Source organism: Neophocaena asiaeorientalis, unplaced genomic scaffold (assembly GCF_003031525.2).
Source record: "Neophocaena asiaeorientalis asiaeorientalis breed wild unplaced genomic scaffold, Neophocaena_asiaeorientalis_V1.1 scaffold319, whole genome shotgun sequence".
In the NCBI taxonomy this organism is placed as follows: Eukaryota; Metazoa; Chordata; class Mammalia; order Artiodactyla; family Phocoenidae; genus Neophocaena; species Neophocaena asiaeorientalis.
In genome coordinates this window covers 1,779,164-1,799,082 of record NW_020174103.1, presented here as the reverse complement: position 1 = coordinate 1,799,082, position 19,919 = coordinate 1,779,164, and the positions used below count along the sequence as shown (strand labels likewise).

The window sequence follows — 19,919 nt, the reverse complement described above, 5'->3', positions numbered from 1 at the left end:
TAGCCAGAACACAAAATAAAGACAGACCAGAGTGGGATAACTGTTATATGTTGTAGTAGCATATGCTTAATATGCTACAAAACCCTCTGTGACTGGGAGAGCCTATGGCAAAGTGCACGGGTGCTTATCAGCTTGAAGTGTATGTACTGCCTGGGAGCTACACTGGCATATAGCATACGGGAAACACAGAAATTTTAATTGTTAATGGCAGTAGGAATTTAGAGTATATATATATATATTTTTTAAATATTTATTTTTAATTTATTTATTTTTGGCTGAGTTGCGTCTTTGTTGCTGTGAGGGCTTTCTCTAGTTGTGGCAAGCGGGGGCTACTCTTCGTTGCAGTACATGGGCTTCTCATTGCGGTCGCTTCTCTTGTTGCAGAGCACAGACTCTAGGCATGTGGGCTGCAGTAGTTGTGGCACATGGGCTCAGTAGTTGTGGCTCATGGACTCTAGAGCACAGGCTCAGTAGTTGTGTTGCTCTGCAGCACGTGGGATCTTCCCAGACCAGGGCTGTAACCCACATCCCCTTCATTGGCAGGCGGATTCTTAACCATTGAGCCACCAGGGAAGCCCTAGAGTGTATTTTAAAAGGGATATATATGTATATATATCAGGGGTCCCCAACCCCTGGGCCATGGACTGGTACCAGTCCGGGGCCTGTTAGGAACTGGGCCTCACAGCAGGTGGTGAGCGGTGGGTGAGTGAGCGAAGCTTCATCTGCTGCTCCCCATTGCTCGCATTACCTCCTGAACCATCGCTGCCCTCCCCTGCACCCTGTCCATGGAAAAATTGTCTTCCACGAAACCAGTCCCTGGTGCCAAAATGGTTGGGAACTGCTGATATATATAATCTATTATTTTAATTAATATTATAATTAATATTTCCTTAAATACATACATACTCATAGATTTATATCCATATATATCCCTTTACATAAAGGAAATTATTTTAGAAACAAACTATAGTATAATAATTCAGTGCTCTGTGGGTGGAATTGAATGGGGGCCATGTGAATAAGTCTTTATGCCTAGAACTTTATTTCATGTTATAGTGTCTATCCTTTTTAGTATATTCTATGATTATTGGTCCATTTAGATTTTTCTTCCTCTTTTATATGTTTGTTTTTTTGCAGTATGCGGGCCTCTCACTGTTGTGGCCTCTCCCGTTGCGGAGCACAGGCTCCGGACGCGCAGGCTCAGCGGCCATGGCTCACGGGCCTAGTCGCTCCATAGCACGTGGGATCTTCCCAGACCCGGGCACGAACCCGTGTCCCCTACATCAGCAGGTGGACTCTCAACCACTGCGCCACCAGGGAAGCCCCCTCTTTTATATGTTAAAGATAAATATACAAGATAATGAAGGTGTCCTTTTCTACCAGTAGTCCTCACAAATTTGCCTATATACTCCCCAGTAAGATATAAGTATGTACACTCAATATATATATGTATTCTTTTATAAATTATATACACATACCTCTATGTTAATGTATTATGTATATTATATATTATAACAAACTTCATTTGGAGAAAAATGTAAACACTCTTAATTTAAAAAAAATCTTTGCTTAATACTGTGTAATTCAGCAATTCAAATGTCAGTTATTTTAAGCTCAATTTATTTTAATATTTGGTTTTAGCCATTGTTATAGTTGAAAAAGATAACCGGAAAATAGATTCAAATGGAAAAAGTGCACTGGTAACTGCTCTTACTAAAGATGACATTCATTTTTCAATTTCATTAGCTGATTATGCAAAAGTATTTTAAAATAAAATTTACTAGTAAATTTTCATTTTCCTGATGTCAGTTTGTTTTCTTATAAATGAATCTGATGGAACTGATTTTTGTGTTTTTAACAAATGATGCCAAAACTCACTGAAAATCTTCATTTGGGTGGTTTTAAGCAGATTGAAGAACTCTCTTGAAAAATTAAAAAATCTGTAAAATTAGAGCTTTTCTAGGTAATAAACTTACATTTTTTAGGGGAGCAAAGTCCTGTGTTAGTAGAATTGTGTTCAAATATCTATTTTCAAAACACTCATTCTAGTCTACAAACTTAAAACAGCAGTTAATTTCTCATTTGTTATTCAAACATCACCTTTATTTGTCTGATTTGTTTGGAAATATCTGCTACTCATGGCTTCCTGTCATTACTTAGAGTTAGAAATTTTGGAATTCTTGTCTTTCTATGATATGAAACAGCATAATTTGCTTTTAAATTTGATGACTCTTTTAAGTGCCTTTAAAGATAATCAATGCAGGTCTATGGTACACAATTTTTACACTAAGAACTGTGACTTTTCCTCAAAGTTCATCCTTCCCTTATTTTTGTAATATAAATGCTGCGGTTATAACTGGGCATATGGTGAACTAGCGACAGCCTCCATTTCTCAGCCTCTCCTGCAGTTTTGTTCAGTTGGATGTTAGCAGAAGTGATGCACGCACGTTGCAGGTTGAGTTCTTCAGAGAGAGTTGCTTGTCTCCTGTGGTACCTTCCTTTCCTCTGTTTGGAAAGGAATTGTGGTGGTGGGTGACCAAGTTCAACCATGTGGACAAGGCATGCCTTTGGGGAAGGCACAGCAGCAATGGAGTCGGATCCTGGTCCTTGGCTGATCTCATGGGTTAGAGGCACCTGGCAGCCGCAAGAATTAGCCGCGAGGAAGATGAATTTCTATCTTATTTATATCACCGTAGTTTTGGATTTATTTGTTACAGTAATGGGCTTGTATTTTACTATATTTTTCAGCTCATTATAATGTAGTATAAAGAGTATATTCCTATTGTTTTTACAAAAATTTTTATGTGTTTCTATATTTTTATAAAAATAACCATGTTGATTAAAGCAGAACAGAGCAGATTGTTCAGCTGTATGTCCAAGTATATGTAGAGGTTTAATAAATGATAAAAACGGCATTTTGAATCAAAAGGGATGGATTGATAGTTGCTGAGGCTAGGTGGTGGGTACTTAGAGTTCTTTATACTCTTTTGTTATCAACCTGGGTCGTTGGACCCTTTAATCAATAGAAATTGATAAGAGGCCAGACAAGAAATTCAGGCAAGGCCTTATTGGAGTTCGAGCAGCAGCAGGAGGGAGGGAAAACAAGTAACAGGTGCCCTTGCTCACTCCCTGAGGTGTGGAGCAAGCTGGTCCCTTAAATAAGGTTTGGGTGGGGGCAGTTGGATGGCTGGGGCCAGAGGGTTGGCTTAGGTGGGCTGCCCACCCCCTTGGTGGTACCCCCTCTTGGTGATGCAGGGATCATGTGCAGTACCCTGCTTTTGCTCCCGGCGCTTCAGAAGTTGATTCTTGGCCGCTTTGTTTCTTATTGTTCATAATTTGCCCCAACTGGGCATGGGTGTAGTTATTTTTAGTCCCTTATATAAGTTTCTTTGTATCTGTTGCAGGAGGAGACGTTTGTCCGGGTGCATGTGCAAGTGTTCAGGTAGAGGGCCCCAGGTCCCAGCTTACCTGACTTCTACTTTGTTTTATATATTTTGAAATTTTCTATAATAAAAAATAAACATTTAAAAAATTAAAAATAAAATAAACTCTGGAGAAAGAATAGATAATTCAATGGGTGATATTACCCATTGGAAGTAAAATTAGTCTATACTTCACACTATACTCAAAAATTAATTTCAGATGGATTAAAAATATGCATGTAATTAATTCCAGATGGATTATAAATGTGCACGTAAAGGAGGTAAGGAATCGAAGAAGATATAGGAGAACATTTTGTAATCTTGCAAGCTGGGAGAAACTTCCTAGGAAAAAAACAAAATTTACAAGTCATAAGGGAGGTGGGGGATGGTTAAATTAGGAGTTTGGGATTAAAATATACACACTACTATATATAAAATAGATAACCAACAAGGACCTACTGTTTAGCACAGGGAACTCTTTTCAAGGAACTATACTCAATATCTTGTAATGACCTATAATGGAAGAGAATGTAAAAAAGAATATATATTCATATGTATATGTAAAACTGAATCACTTTGCTGTTAGCTCCTGAAACTAACACAACATTGTAGATCAACTTATTATTTCAATAAAAATTAAAAAAAAAGAAATCATAAAGGAAAAGATGGGCAGGTTTGAGTAAAAGAATTGTAGACTTATGTACTGTAAGATTAAAAGGCAGGTTGTAACCTAGGCAAACATACTTGCTGCATATATAGCAAATAATTGTATTCGTATTATATAAAAAGCTTCTACAAAAAAAAAAAAAAGCGGGCTTCCCTGGTGGCGCTGTGGTTGGGAGTCTGCCTGCCGATGCAGGGGACACAGGTTGGTGCCCTGGTCCGGGAAGATCCCACATGCCGCGGAGCGGCTAGGCCCGTGAGCCATGGCCGCTGAGCCTGCGCGTCCGGAGACTGTGCTCTGCAAAGGGAGAGGCCACAACAGTGAGAGGCCCGCGTACGGCAAAAAAAAAAAAAAAAAAAAGCTTCCACAAAAGCAATATGGCACATACATACAATTTGTAGAAAAATGAGTAAAGGATGTGAATGGACAATTCAAAGAAGAAAACAAAAAAAAAGGCCATAAAAATATGAAAAGATTTCCATATTTTTTTACTAATAAAAAATACAAATTAAGACTTGTTTTTTACCCATCAGACTGGCAAGAAATAAAACGATTGATACTCTCCAGTGTTGATGGGGATAGGAGGAAACAGGGCTTTCAGAGCATTGCTAGAAATGTGGTTGGTTCAGCATTTTTAGAGATACATTTGGTGGTGTCTTTACAATGTAATTTTTCTGTGGCCTGGTAATTCCATTTCAAAGTAAAGATTTAGTTAAAGATATATATATATACCTCTTGTTTATTGCACTGTTTATAAAAGAAAAAACCTGAAATATCCCATATTTTAAACAATAGGAGTATAGCTAACTAAAGTATGGCATACCAGTATACTGGAAAATTATTCAGCTGTTAAAAATAATGTAAATCTGAAATGCTATCTCTATCATTGTTAGATAAAAAGAGCAAACTGCAACCCAATATGTATAGCAAGATGTTATTTTTGTGAAAAATTATTGTTTGTCTGTAAATATCTGGGTAAGCATAGGAAAAAAATCAGGATGCTATTTACTAACTTCCCAGGTATTACTCTGGAGAGATGTGTTTCGAGGTACAAAGCAGGGACATCCATTGATTTATATACTTTGAAAAGAGTGTGGTATACTTGTTTGGGAGGGTTTAACTTTCTAATTTGTTCTTGTCTGCAATTTTTAGACAACTAGATCTTTAAAAAAGAAAATCAAACCCCAAACTTAATGAGAATGGACTTTGTGCCATGTACAGGTAGGAACAATGAAGGACAAAGGAAAAAGAAGCCTGTTTCTGGCTTCATATCCACAAATACATTTTAAATGAGTCAAACTGTGGTAAATGCTGGGTTGTTTTTTTTTAAAAAAGCCACATTGAAATAAACACCACTTTAATCAGTCTACTGGGAAAGTCAACAGGATCATATGATCTAGGTTAAAAAGTTCCTAGCTCTTGCCCAAATAACTGCAAGAGCGAGTAACCAAATCTCTTTAAAGCTTTTAGCTACTATTCAATAACATCATCTCAGGAAAAAGTCAGTACAAGGTGACTTCTAATGCAGAGATTTTGCTGATGTCCGTGTGATATAGGTCAAAGACAGAGCAGAAATGCACCGTAAGTGATGCCGCAGCTACCCTCAGACTGGACTAGCTCGCGTTTCTCAGTGTCTGATTAGCTGTTTTTGTTTGGCCCTTGGTCCTTTTAGCTCTCTGCTCCTTCTCTCTCTCTCTTAGTATCAGTTATCAGAAGATATTAGGTTGTGAAAACAATTTTTTTCTTCTTGCTGATGAGTCGGTCTTCAGGGTAAGCAGACTTTGAGAGTAAATGTGCTGCCAGAAAAGCATTAAAGACTTGGAACACAGACCAAGTACACATTCAGTTAGTTTCTTTGGGGGCAAAGGTTCAACCTTCAGTGTGATTGGGAGCGCCCTGCTCATCCCCAGTGGGGACTGGTGATACTTCGGAGACATTTCTGATCGTCGCCTTGTGTGCTGGGAGCTTGTACCCATCGAGTCTCTGGCTTGCTTCCCAGGCATGTGCCTGGGGCTTGGTGCTGAGCTTGGCAAGCATCCATCCCCTACTCCTGGCCCAGGGCTCAGTAAATGCCTCCTCCACTTCCCTGTGCTAGTGCTGTAGCTCACCTTTGGGACTTGAAATCCTGCCCTGAGCAGTGGGCACTGATCAATCAGAACAGGTGCCGACCGAAGGGCTGATGCCTTTTAGTTGCTAGACCCTGGGGGAAGTTTGGGAGCTCAGAGTGGGAAGGAGGTGGGCAACGGAGAGGACACCCAGGGGTCTTGGGGCTTCTACCCCTTAGGGCCACCCAGGCCCCACTCTGCCTGAGCTAATCAGCCGGTGCCCTAATACTCTTGCACACCCGACTGGAGCCTCCCACGGCTGTGCCCACCCATGGGATCTTTGCCTGTATAGACTCGTGACCCTTGGCAGGCCTGGTTGCTACACCATCTGTCTCATGCCTGAGTTGTCCTGTGTCATATCAGCCTCAATTTAGGAATTTCTCACGAAACAATATCATATTGGGATTAAGTTGGACCTTAAGACTGAGCTGTTAATTGAGAATAGCTTGTTGGGGACGCTGTTGATACAACTGTACTTGTAAGGTTAATTTAACCACCGTTCTTTCTTTGTGTAGAGTGTTAGTTATTCAATTTGCATACACATTTAGGTCTTTTCTTTTGTCTTGGTCACACGTAGGCCGCTGCCCTCGCCTGTGTCTTGAGTGGTTTCTGCTGCACTGTCTGATAAATGGACTTTAGTCTCTTAAAGACTCTGATTTTGTAACAGGTATTGAAGATGCTTACGGATGCCCTTGAAAAGACTGAGTGACCACTTGCTAGGACTTTGCTGTGACTTGTTGCAAATGAGCACAAGTTGGATTCTTCCTCCCTTTCCTATTTTCCTTCTTTCCTTTCACATCTTCGTTTCCTCCTGCACACTCAGTGAGCACACGGCGTCACGTCTCCTCTGCCTTTCCTCCCTGTGCCCTTTTGTTGTTCCTTTGGGCTGCCTCTGGGCTGCCTTCTTTCTTAGGACTGATGTTTATGACCTCTGCTTTGTGTGACTGTTCACCACTTTGTCATCTCGCTGTTTGGGTGCTGTTTGGCATCTTAGCAACTGGCGAGTTGTAAACACTCCACAAAACACGCTTCCTGTTTTATATTATCTAGCTTTTTATCTTGAAAAGGACGGTGTTTCTGGCATATTCCTATTTTAAACTGACAATGTAGTAGACACAGTGGCTGGTTACTGTCTGTGAGTGGGTAGCTTAGAAAAGGCTGCCTGCAAGCCGACCCTGCTCATATCTAAAGAATCATCTGTGAGACTCCCTCAGTGTGCAATTACAAAGGCTGGGTTATGATTTGCTGGTTGCTTTGCTATTTATAGAGACTGCTACTGCACATGACTGTCTGCTCCCGGGAGCTCCGGCTGCAGGAGAGCAGATGGCAATGACTCTCCTGTTTTGCCCTCCTTAGCCTTGCTCTAGACCTCCATCTACCCCCCACCTCACTTCCCAGATGCCTGCTCCTTCTCTATCCTGATGCTACCTGTGTTCGATGTACATACTGCCCAGTGTTTTGCTGTTGCTGTCATTTTTGTACTGATGGATTTGCTGTCCCCAGAATCTCTTTACTGTTGATTCTTTGCTGTCATTGGATGTTAAATATGGTGCATCAGTTGTTGATGGCACTGCTTAGGAAATCAGACTTCATGTTTGTTGCAGGTCAGTTTCCCAGGGAAATAGGCTTTGAGATGAAAATTAGGTGCACTTCCGGGGAGGGTGCCCTCAGGAAGAACACTTAAAGGGAACAGGGAAGCAGGATCCGGCAGAGGAGGAAGTTGAATTGTGATGCATATGCACCAGAGGCCTCAGCTGATCCCACAGAGTGTTCTGGAGCTGAGGGGCCCTTCAGAGTTGTTTCTAACTGAGGCAACGACGACTCGCCATTTCCCCTGACCAGCGTTCGCCCTGGAAGGGGGGGTGATGGTGGCCAGGCAGCTAGCGCTCAGGCTGAGGGTAATTCCCACATAGGGGTTCAGCTAAAAGTCAGGGGCTGCCAGCAGTCTTAGCATCTGGCTCATGAAGCTGGAGTTTGGGTGGTGCCCCACAGCATCCACTAAAATGCCCTTTTTCTAGTTTTGAGTAAGTAGATGCAGTTTCTACCCTACTTTGAACTTGATTTTAATGTGAACGTAATGTAGGTTCCATATTCTGAGTCTTTTAAAAGCCAAGCATACTTATATTCTTTTTATGGTTCATTTTGATAAAAAAAAAAATGATGATGAATTCCATCAACAAGGCCAGTTTCAACAGAATAAGCCTTGCCTTACTGGACAGCCACTGCCCATAAAATTCAATGTCGCTCTGTGCTGATGGCTTTATCTCGAAAAACCAAAGCAGGAGGTGGGAATGGTGAAGGCGTGAAAGCTGTCGTATCAAAAGCTGTAGGGTTGATAAATTTGTGCAAACCTTTGGCTTGGTGGTTACAGTCCAAATATAAAAAAATCGTTGGGGAATAGGCATAATCCTTATAAGAAAATAATGCAGGTGCATCCTTTGATAATATCATCTATGTGTTTGATGAAACAGTGTAACAGATGTTGTTAAATCTGCCTGTGAAACCACAAACAGACGGAGTAGACCAGGCTGCCAGAGGGATATTAGACTGACGTGTATATTTCACAGATCCACAGGTTGTTGGGGCAGAGCACAGATTAGCTGACCCAAATGGCGGAGTCAGAGTTACTTCTCAGTCTATGAAAGAGGCAGAGTGCTCCAGGCCCTACAGGATACTGCAGAGCAGGGGCTGGCAAAGATTTTCTGTAATGGACCCCCTGCTAGAGATTTTTGACTTTGCAGGGCATGTGAACTCTCCTTTCTAGCGCGGAAGTAGCCATGGGCAATAAATGGGAGTGGGCATGGCTATATGCCAATATAACTTTGCAAAAATAGATAGTGGGTCAGACCTGGCCTGAGGGCTGTAGTTTGCTGACCCCTTATGGCGAGGGCAGGTCTGGTTGCCTGAAGGCTCAGTCGTAGAGCAGATACTTGCTAAGACTTAGGCAAACTTCTAAGTGTATATTTTTCTTTAATCTGTAAAATGGCATTAAAATATTTACCTCCTAAGAATACTACAAGAAATAATGAAATAATGCGTGCTCGGTGTTTGGCACATGGGAAATGCTTGATAACTGGAAATTATTATTATTTACACAACTCTAAAGAGTTAGAGTTGGGTGAAGTTAACCAGCTGAACAGTGTTGGGAAAATGTTCGATAAATGAGGCTCAAATTATGTTTGGCTGTGTAACAAGACGTGTGTAGGGAACTCTTTTTGTCTTAGTTTGTCTGAGGCCCCAGGAGTTGTAGTTGGTGAGGCTCACACTGCCAGAGAGAAGAGGACTAACAGAGGAGGTGGCTAGCTGGGGAATTGGTTTTGCGACCAGCTCTATGGCAGAGTCTGCTGCACTCACTGACACCAGTGTGTTCTCTTTGTTCTGGGCATGTGGCCTAACCACGTTTTTCAGCTTCCCTCGCAGTTCATTGATTGCCCACATAAATAGGTTCTGGTTAATGAAGTGCGAGAAGTCATGGTTGCTGTTTGCAGGCCTGGCCGATGGACACATCTGCACACAATCCTGGCTTTTTCTCCATAAACTGGCAATGTGGAGAGGACATTGGGCACCTCACGAGCCACAAGGTGGAAGGTTCCTGGTGCCCTGAATGACTGTCTGAAGCAGAGTGGCTGTCCCACTGGCTAATCCTGTGTGACTGTATCTTTTTTTTTTTCTGAAAAAGAATATATATTGGACTGGCCACAAAGTTTGTTCAGGCTTTTACGTAAGATGGTTAAGGAAAACCTGAACGAAATTTTTGGCCAACCCAATGTATGTATAAGTATAATTGAATCATTTTGCTGTACACCTGAAAATAACACAACATTGTAAATCAACTATACTTCAATTAAAAAGTTTTGTCTGATATGAGAATTGCTACTCCAGCTTTCTTTTGATTTCCATTTGCATGGAATATCTTTTTCCATCCCCTCACCTTCAGTCTGTATGTGTCCCTAGGTCTGAAGTGGGCCTCTTGTAGACAGCATATATATGGGTCTTGTTTTTGTATCCATTCAGCGAGCCTGTGTCTTTTGGTTGGATAATTTAATCCATTTACATTTAAGGTAATTATCCATATGTATGTTCCTGTGACCATTTTCTTTATTGTTTTGGGTTTGTTTTTGTAGGTCCTTTTCTTCTCTTGTGTTTCCCACTTAGAGAAATTCCTTTAGCATTTGTTGTAGAGCTGGTTTGGTGGTGCTGAATTCTCTTAGCTTTTGCTTGTAAAGCTTTTGATTTCTCCATCGAATCTGAATGAGATCCTTGCCAGGTAGAGTAATCTTGATTGTAGGTTCTTCCCTTTCATCACTTTAAATATGTCATGCCACTCCCTTCTGTCTTGTAGAGTTTCTGTTGAGAAATCAGCTGTTAACCTTATTGGAGTTCCCTTGTATGTTATTTGTCGCTTTTCCCTTGCTGCTTTCAATAATTTTTCTTTGTCTTTAATTTTTGCCAGTTTAATTACTATGTGTCTCGGCATGTTTCTCCTTGGGTTTATCCTGTATGGGACTCTCTGCACTTCCTGGACTTGGGTGGCTATTTCCTTTCCTATGTTAGGGAAGTTTTCGACTATAATCTCTTTAAATATTTTCTCAGGTCCTTTCTCTCTCTTCTCCTTCTGGGACCCCTGTAATGTGAATGTTGTTACGTTTAGCGTTGTCCCAGAGGTCTCTTAGGCTGTCTTCATTTCTTTTCATTCTTTTTTTTTTATTCTGTTCCACAGCAGTGAATTCTACCATTCTGTCTTCCAGGTCACTTATCCGTTCTTCTGCCTCAGTTATCCTGCTATTGATTCCTTCTAGAGTATTTTTCATTTCAGTTATTGTGTTGTTCATCTCTGCTTGTTTGTTCTTTAATTCTTCTAGGTCTTTGTTAAACATTTCTTGCATCTTCTTGATCTTTGCCTCCATTCTTTTTCTGGAAGGTTGCCTATCTCCACTTCATTTAGTTGTTTTTCTGGGGTTTTATCTTGTTCCTTCATCTGGTGCATAGCCTTCTGTCTTTTCATCTTGTCTGTCTTTCGGTGAATGTGGTTTTTGTTCCACAGGCTGCAGGATTGTAGTTCTTCTTGCTTCTGCTGTCTGCTGTCTGGTGGATGAGGCTATCTAAGAGGCTTGAGCAAGTTTCCCAATGGGAGGGACTGGTGGTGGGTAGAGCTTGCTGTTGCTCTGGTGGGCAGAGCTCAGTAAAACTTTAATCCCCTTGTCTGCTGATGGGTGAGGCTGGGTTCCCTCCCTGTTGGCTGTTTGGCCTGAGACGACCCAACACTGGAGTCTACCTGGGCTCTTTGGTGGGGCTAATGGTGGACTCCGGGAGGACTCACGCCAAGGAGTACTTCCAGAACTTCTGCTGCCAGTGTCCTCGTCCTCACGATGAGACACACCGCTCCTCTCTAGTTGTGGCATGTGGGTTTTCTCTCTCTAGTTGTGGTGCGCAGGCTCCAGGGTGCATGAGCTCTGTAGTTTGTGACACGTGGGCTCTCTCGTTGAGGTGCATGAGCTCAGTAGTTGTGGTGCGTAGGCTTAGTTACCCCACGGCATGTGGGATCTTAGTTCCCTGACCAGGAATCAAACCCATGTTCCCTGCATTGGAAGGCAGATACTTTACCACTGGACCACCAGGGAAGTCCCAGCAATCTGTGTTTTAATCAGCTTTCCTGGAGGATCTGACACTTGATAAAGTTTGAGAACCACTGATTAGGTCATGGAAATTCCTATGGCAAATGCACACTTCAATGTACAATGTTCAATGGCTCAAACAAAATAGATGTATATTTGTTGCTCATTTAGAGGTGCAGGTGGTTGAACAGGTTGGCAGAGTGGCTTCCTCCAGGCAGTTATTCAGGGACCCAGGGTGATGAAGTCACTGCCGTCTTTAATACGTGACTTTCAAGCTTTCTCTGAAGGTCATCCCAGCCCAAAGAGAAGAGCCATTGGAGAAATGGCTGTAGGATTTGTTTATGGGCTGGGTCCAGAAGTGGCATACATGTCCGTATTCCATTGGCTAGAACTCAGTCACATGACCCTGCCTACCTGCAAGGGAGGCTGGGAAATGTAGTCTAGCTTGTGCCCAAGGAAAAGAGGCAAACACAGATTTTGGTGAGCAGCTAGGAGTCTCTTTATGGACATTTCTGAGGTTCTCTGTATTCTGGACCTCTTTTATGTCACAAACCCCTTTGACAGTCAGGTTGAGCTCATGGACTCATTCTCAGAATGTTTTTAAATGCATAAAATAATAAACAATTACAGAGGAAACCATTTAAATTGAAATATAATTATAAATTGTTAAAAAAAATTTTCACCTAGAATTGCCAAATCAATCTTGAGGAAAAAGAACAAAGCTGGAGGCATAACCCATCTAGGCTTCAGACAATACTACAAAGCTACAGTAATCAAAACAGTGTGCTATTGTTATAAAAACAGACATACAGATCAATGGAACAGAATAGAGAGCCCAGAAATAAACCCACACACCTACTGTCAATTAATCTTCGACAAAGGAGGAAAGAATATACAATGAAGAAAAGACAGTCTCTTCAGCAAGTGGTGTTGGGAAAACTGTACAGCCTCATGTAAATCAATGAAGTTAGAACACACTCTCACACCATACACAAAAATAAGCTCAAAATGGCTTAAAGGTGTAAACATAAGATATGGCACCATAAAACTCCTAGAAGAGAACATAGGCTAGACATTATCTGACATAAATTGTACCAATGTTTTTTTAGGTCAGTCTCCCAAAGCATTGGAAATAAAAGCAAAAATAAACAAATGGGACCTAATCAAACTTATAAGCTTTTGCACAGCAAAGGAAACCATAAACAAAATGAAAAGACAACCTATGGAATGGGAGAAAATATTTGCAAATGATGCGACTGACTGACAAGTGCTTAATTTCCAAAATATACAAGCAGCTCATACAACTTAATAACAAAAAACCAAACAACAAAATCAAAATATGGGTAGAAGAGTCCAAAGAAAATATACAGATTGCCAACAGGCACATGAAAAGATGCTCAACATCGCTAATTATTAGAGAAATGCAAATCAAAACTATAATGAGGTATCACCTTGCACTGTTCAGAATGGCCATCATCAAAAAGTCTACCAATGATAAAATGCTGGAGAAGGTGTGGAGGAAAGGGAACCCTCCTACACTGTTGTTGGGAAAGTAAATTGGTGCAGCCACTATGGAAAACAGTATGGAGGTTTCTCAAAAAACTAAAAATAGAGTTGCCATGTGATCCAGCAATCCCACTCCTATGCATGTATCTGGAAAAGACAAAAGCTCTAATTTGAAAAGATACATGCACCCAGTTTTCATTGCAGCACTATTTACAGTAGCCAAGACATGGAAACAGTCTAAATGTCCATTAACAGATGAATGGATAAAGAAGATGTGGTATATATATACAATGGAAAATTACTCAGCCATAAAAAAGAGTGAAATAATGCCATTTGCAGCAACATGGATGGATCTAGGGATTATCTTTAACTAAGTGAAGTAAGTCAGAGAAAGACAAATATATGATATTACTCGTTTGTGGAATCTAAAAAATAGTACAAATGAACTTATTTATGAAATAGAAACAGACTCACAGACATAGAAAACAAATTTATGGTTTCCAAAGGTGAAGGGAGGGAGGGATAAATTAGGAGTATGGGATGAACAGATACACACTACTCTGTATAAAATAGATAACCAACAAGGACCTAGTGTACCCCACAGGGTACTATACTCAATATCTTATAATAACCTATAACGGAAAAGAATCTGAAAAAGAATATATATATGTATAACTGAATCATCTTGCTGTACACCTGAAACTAACACAACAGTGTAAATCAACCTTACTTCAATTAAAATTACAATTAAAATTTTTTAACATAGCAATATATGTATTTATTAATGCATTAAATAACAAGATCTAGTGACAGATTTAATAACTATTTTGATTTTGAAGTAACAATGAATATAAGTGGTATTTCAAGATATCTTCAGCCACTATAATTTAATAGTTAAATATCTGTGATTTCTTTTAGGGGCAAAAGTCAGATATTGCTAATAATACCAGGTTTATGGCCCGCATTTATAATTGAGGGATATGCTAAGTTTGTTTGTTTTTTGAAATTAATTTATTTTTGGCTGCATTGGATCTTTGTTGCTGCGTGCAGGCTTTCTCTAGTTGTGGTGAGCCAGGGCTACTCTTTGTTGCGGTGCATGGGCTTCTCATTGAGGTGGCTTCTCTGTTGCGTAGCATGGGCTCTAGGCATGTGGACTTCACTAGTTGTGGCACGTGGGCTCAGTAGTTGTGGCTCACGGGCTCTAGAGCACAGGCTGAGTAGTTGTGGCACATGGGCTTAGTTGCTCCGCGGCATGTAGGATCTTCCCGGACAAGGGCTCGAACCCATGTCCCCTGTATTGGCAGGCAGATTCTTAACCACTGAGCCACTAGAGAAGCCCTATGCTAGGTTTTAATTAGAGTTTAGTGAAAATAAAGACATATTTTTCCCCATCCGAGTTCATTGATTGCCTGCTCCATCTCCCTTGAATTTTATCCATGGATTCAAGAACTTCTGCTCTGTACTTTATTTCTAGCCTTGGATGAGGAGAATTGTAGGGTTTTTATGGGGCATTACATGCTTTATAAACATCAGCTTATTGAGCTTCATAATATTTGAATATGGTAAATCTATGTCTTTACCTATAAACCTTAGCTTTTCAGGTACACCAATAACACAAAAACAATTCTATATAAAATACTCATTGCATTAAGTTTCCATTTGTTCAGATGCTTCATCAGTAAACTGGATGGTGCTTTGATCTTATATAACAATAATTCTTACTTGAAAATGTTAACTTTTTCAATTTCTGCCTGACTTATCTAAAATGTTTATAGACATTTCTTGTTTTAATCAGTCAACATATGTTCTGAGTATATGTAGAAGATTAGCTCTGAATGCATTACTGCCTTATAACCTCACTACCTAAGAGCAAAGTGGAGAGGGCACGGGTTTGGAGTTAGAAAGACGAGCTTTTCTATTTGTGAGTTTTGGCCTTAGGTAGGTTACTTACTCCTGGTAAGCCTCAGTTTGGTTGTCTATGAAGTGGATATAATAGGCTTAGCACCTAAATGGTGCTTAGTAAATTATTGCTATTAATATCTTCTCCCTTTTTTGACAGTCTAAACAAACAGCCTGGTTAAGTCTGAGTATTTGATGTGTGAGGAAAATAGCTAGCCACGTGAAACCTAACAGAAAGAGTATGCATCAGGGGTTTTGTTTGCAGGCAATGGAATTTGACTCTGACTTAAACCAAAAGAGAATTTATTACAAATGTATGGTAGAATTTACAACCCAAACTGAATTGTTATAACAGAAATAGGCAGCTTCAAAAGGTCTTTGGTGCATCCACTAGACTGATGAATTCCTTCTGCTATTTTCAGTCTTTACATCCCTCTGCTTAACATTCAGTGTCCAAGCAGAGAGACTGCAATGGGTTGATCCTTGACCGTGAGCCTCCTTGGGAACTATACCAGGTTATTGAGAGGGAAGATGTAGAGTGGGCTGTGGAGAACCCGAACTTAGCTGTGTATCAGGACTGTGCATCTGAGAAGTTACTGCCCAAAGGGTGCTGATAAAACAGGGTGACCTAAAGACATGAAAGCAACCTAAATGTCCATTGACAGATGAATGGATAAAGATGTGGTAAATATGTACAATGGAATACTACTCAGCCATAAAAAAAAATGAAATAATGCCATCTGCAGCTACATGGATGGACCTAGAGATTGTCATACTAAGTGAAGTAAGTCAAAAAGAGAAAAATATCATGTGATATCACTTATTTGTGGAATCTAAAAGATGGTACAAATGAATTTATTTACAAAACAGAAATAGACTCTCAGACATAGAAAATAAACTTATGGTTACCAAAGGGAAAAGGGAGGGAGGGATAAATTAGGAGTTTGGGATTAACAGATAACATACTACTATATATAAAATAGATCATCTATAAGGACAAGTATACGAGTATAGCACAGGGAACTATACTCAATATTTTGTAATAACCTATATGGGAGAAGAATCTGGAAAAGAATATCTATATCTATGTCTATATCTGTATCTATGTATATATATCTGAATCACTTTGCTGTATACCAGAAATGAACACAACATTGTAAGTCAACTATACATCAATAAATAAATAAATTTAAAAACAGGGTGGCCTAAAAATGGCAGAAGTCCACTACCAAGAGACTGCCAAGTTCCCATCACCTACTGGTTGAAGGGCATCCGGGCAAGATCAAATGGCTAGAGGGAGAAATGGACTTTATACTGACTCCATCAAATCCCGTTAACACCTGTGAGAGCTTATAGCACCACCTACTGTTTTAAAAGAAAATTTCCTTCTGTTAAAAGTCATGGCTTATTTTTTATAATACTTAGGACAAGCAAGTGTAATAAACCCCAAACCAATAATTCTCTGCAGTGGTTTAGGGAGATTAAAAAAATGCCTGCTCAGCAATGACTGTGTGCTGTTTGCAGTGTTTGTGATCATAGCTCTGAACTGCTGGCAGGTGAGTTGCTGCTGTAGCATCCAGGAAGTGAAACCGTAATAATAAGGGGGTCCATTGACTACTTACTGTCATCTGTGTACTGTTCTAAGAGGCTATCTCATCTAAATACCATGTAACTCTACTAAAGGGGGAATACTGTATGCATTTGGCAGAGGAAGAATCTGAGGCTCAGAGAAGTAACTTGGCCAAGATCGTACACCTAGTAAGTGGGAGAGCTGGGGTTCTAGCCCAGACAGTTGGACTCTCAGGACAAGAAGTGCCTGGGATTCTCTAGAGCAGGGAACTCTCTCCTGATGACCAGGGTGGTTGGTACCTCATATGTCTATCAGCAGGGCACACCTGCAGTGTGATTCATTTTCCTATTTACATCTGATTAATAACACACTTTTGTCTTTAAGAATATCTTTTATTCACACAAGCAATATACCTAATAATCATAGCCAACCCTTATATATTGCTGTGTGCCAGGCACTTTTCTAAGTACTTTACATTTATTAATTCATTTATGCTTCTCAACATCCCTGTGAATTAAGTACTGTTTTGAATCTCCATTTTACAGATGAGGATATGGTTCAGTAACTCTTCAAGGTCACACAACTAGGAAGTGACAGAGGCTGTGTGTCAACCCAGATAGCCTGGCTGCTTGCTGTCTGTGTACTGCCCTGTAGTGTTTGTAAGAAGTTATTTTAAAATAGTCCATGTGTATTTGGATACAAGATAAATCACAGAGGTGTGTATGATGGTGCTCAAATCTTAGAAAAATGTGAAGGTGGAGTGAAAGTGACAGAAGTTTAGGAAAGACTGATTTAAACAGTTTCTAATTTTTATTGTAAGCAATGCTTGAATATCTACTTGGGCCTGCTTGCCAGAGTTTCTCCAGAGTAGATACAGGGGTGTGGATTTACTGGGTTATTGTTCTCCAGAATGACTGTACCAACATGTTTTACTTTTTTTTTTTTTTTTGGTCACTATAAGTGAGTTTTATGTAGTTTTCCTAAGAGTTTCTAGAATTTGTAGGCCCTCGAGGACTATTGGTAATAATAGAAATTAAGTAGAATTTTGTTGTTTGTTACTCCTAAGAGCATAAGAGAAGGAGAGTCTGCATATTTACCGAAGAAATATGCTTAGCTCACCCCACTGGGACAGAAGCTAGTGTATCATCAGAACACTCAGTTCATTCCACCAGAGCACATGTTTCTGGAAATCAGTGCCACCTAGTGGTGACTAAACCCCTCAGTAGCTATCAGAGTGTGGTGTATGTGTGCGTGAGTGTGTGTGGGGAGGGAGGGCATAGGGGGAGGACATCCAGGAACCTGCATATTTAAAAAGCAGCCCGGCTTAGCCATTGGCCCAGTTTCCCCTTCTCCATCCTTTTCACGGCACCTGCTGCACAGCCCTGGGATTACATGGGAGTCTGGACATGTTCTGGGCCTGTTTGGGGTTGAGGACCACTTTCCTCCCGGGCCTGCACACAGAGGAGACATGGAAACAGGCTCATGTGTTTGGGGTAAGAAGAAAGTGCCCAAACTGTGACCTCAGTTCTGCCAATTCCATTTGCATTTCCTCCCTTGTTGATTTCTGTTGACCTCTGCCCTCCTTTGACTTTGTGGCTCACCTGGAACTTCTGTCTTTTTCTCCTTCATCCTCAGCCTGGTGTCTAGGGCCCCATCATCACACCGCAGACTCTCCCCTCGTCCGTTTGTGTGCTCCCCTGCATGTGGGTGTGCACATCATCAAACAATGTTTCTTATTGCTACATAAACATCCCATCCATCCATCCATCCATCCATCCATCCATCCCTTTACTTCTTCTTTCTTGACTTACGTTGTTTCCTTACCTGGAACATAAATTCTATCCCTTCTTCACATTCCACTGGTCCGATGAGCTCAGCTTCATCGATTGATTCCCCCTGTAGGGTCTGTCTGCACCTCGCGCCCTCCACTGCCCCTCACCCCACGTCGCCCATCCCAGTCTGCTCGTATACTCTGCAGCAGACTTCTGCTCTGAAGCAAATCGTCAGCTACTCCAGGACAGAGGTTATTTTATGTAATTCTTTGGTATTTTCCAAAACCATGTGCACATTCCCAGATGCACAGCTGAACTTGTTTCCTTGCCCAGCGAGTCATCCTTATACTCACCATACTGTAAAAAAGAAGGAAAGTTAACATTTCATTGAGCACCTGGTATCTGCCAGATACTATTCTTAGAATTTTATGTCTAAGCATAGTATCTGCTTATGTTTGCTTTTACATCTGTTACGTTATTTAAAACCTAAAAACCCTGTGAGGAGAATGTTATCCATTCCTTAGGCTGGAAAAATTAGATCATCAATGTTTAATAAATGTGTAGCTATAATGAACAGGTCAGCATTTAGACCCAAGCCCATCTGACCCCCCAAACCCATACCGTTTGCTGCAGTGTCCTGTGCCATTTGGTGTTAGAGCCTCCCTTTAAGGTGTTTCATGATGATGCCTTGCATTCCTGACTTCCTTCCTGCACAGTCCACTTCCAGGGGAGCAGAGCATCCTTTTCCCTGGGGTAATACTGGGTCCTTTCCCTGTACCATCCTGACGCCCACCTGGAGCCCCCCTTCTTCACACTTAGTTTGACTTATATCCACATAAGTAAAGCAGTGTGCCTGCCTACTTTTTTTTTAAACTAGCATTTCTGGATTAAAACATCTCTTAAGGTAGAATAACTCTGGGTCCCGGAACACGAGATGCTTTGCAGGACACACAAACCTTGCTACACTTTGAGCTCACTTTTTGGGTGGTCAGAGAGCTCACAGAGCTGGTGTCTTTGGACGTCTCTGTACAACTAGCCCCAGAGAACTGCCCAACTGACTCAGGACCAATCTGCATCTGTTCGCTTGTGTTTCCTGCTCCAGGGATTCCGAGCCAGCCCTCGGCACCTTAGGAGACGGGCCGCAGCGGCTGCAGCTGCCCGGCTGGAAGAAGCCAAGCCTGCCGTGGAGGTTCACCACCAGAGCGAGCAGGAGATCTCAGTGAGGAAACGAAGAATCAAGAAAAGCAGCCGCGTCCAGCCAGAATTCTACCACTCCGTCCAAGGCGCTTCCACCAGAAGACCTGTAAGTAGGGAATTGTCTTTTCAAAGAATATTAAATACGTTGTCACATGGGGTGGTCCTTCTT

General features: G+C 41.1%; 1 protein-coding gene across 1 annotated transcript in view; it reads left to right on the top strand.

The window, feature by feature from the left end:
- DST (dystonin) overlaps positions 1-19,919 on the top strand; it is a 485,281-nt gene that overhangs the window by 26,509 nt on the left and 438,853 nt on the right. Inside the window, exon 3 of the mRNA XM_024754681.1 lies at positions 19,656-19,856. Coding sequence (XP_024610449.1) covers positions 19,656-19,856 — 201 coding nt within the window. The remainder of the gene's footprint in view (positions 1-19,655; positions 19,857-19,919) is intronic.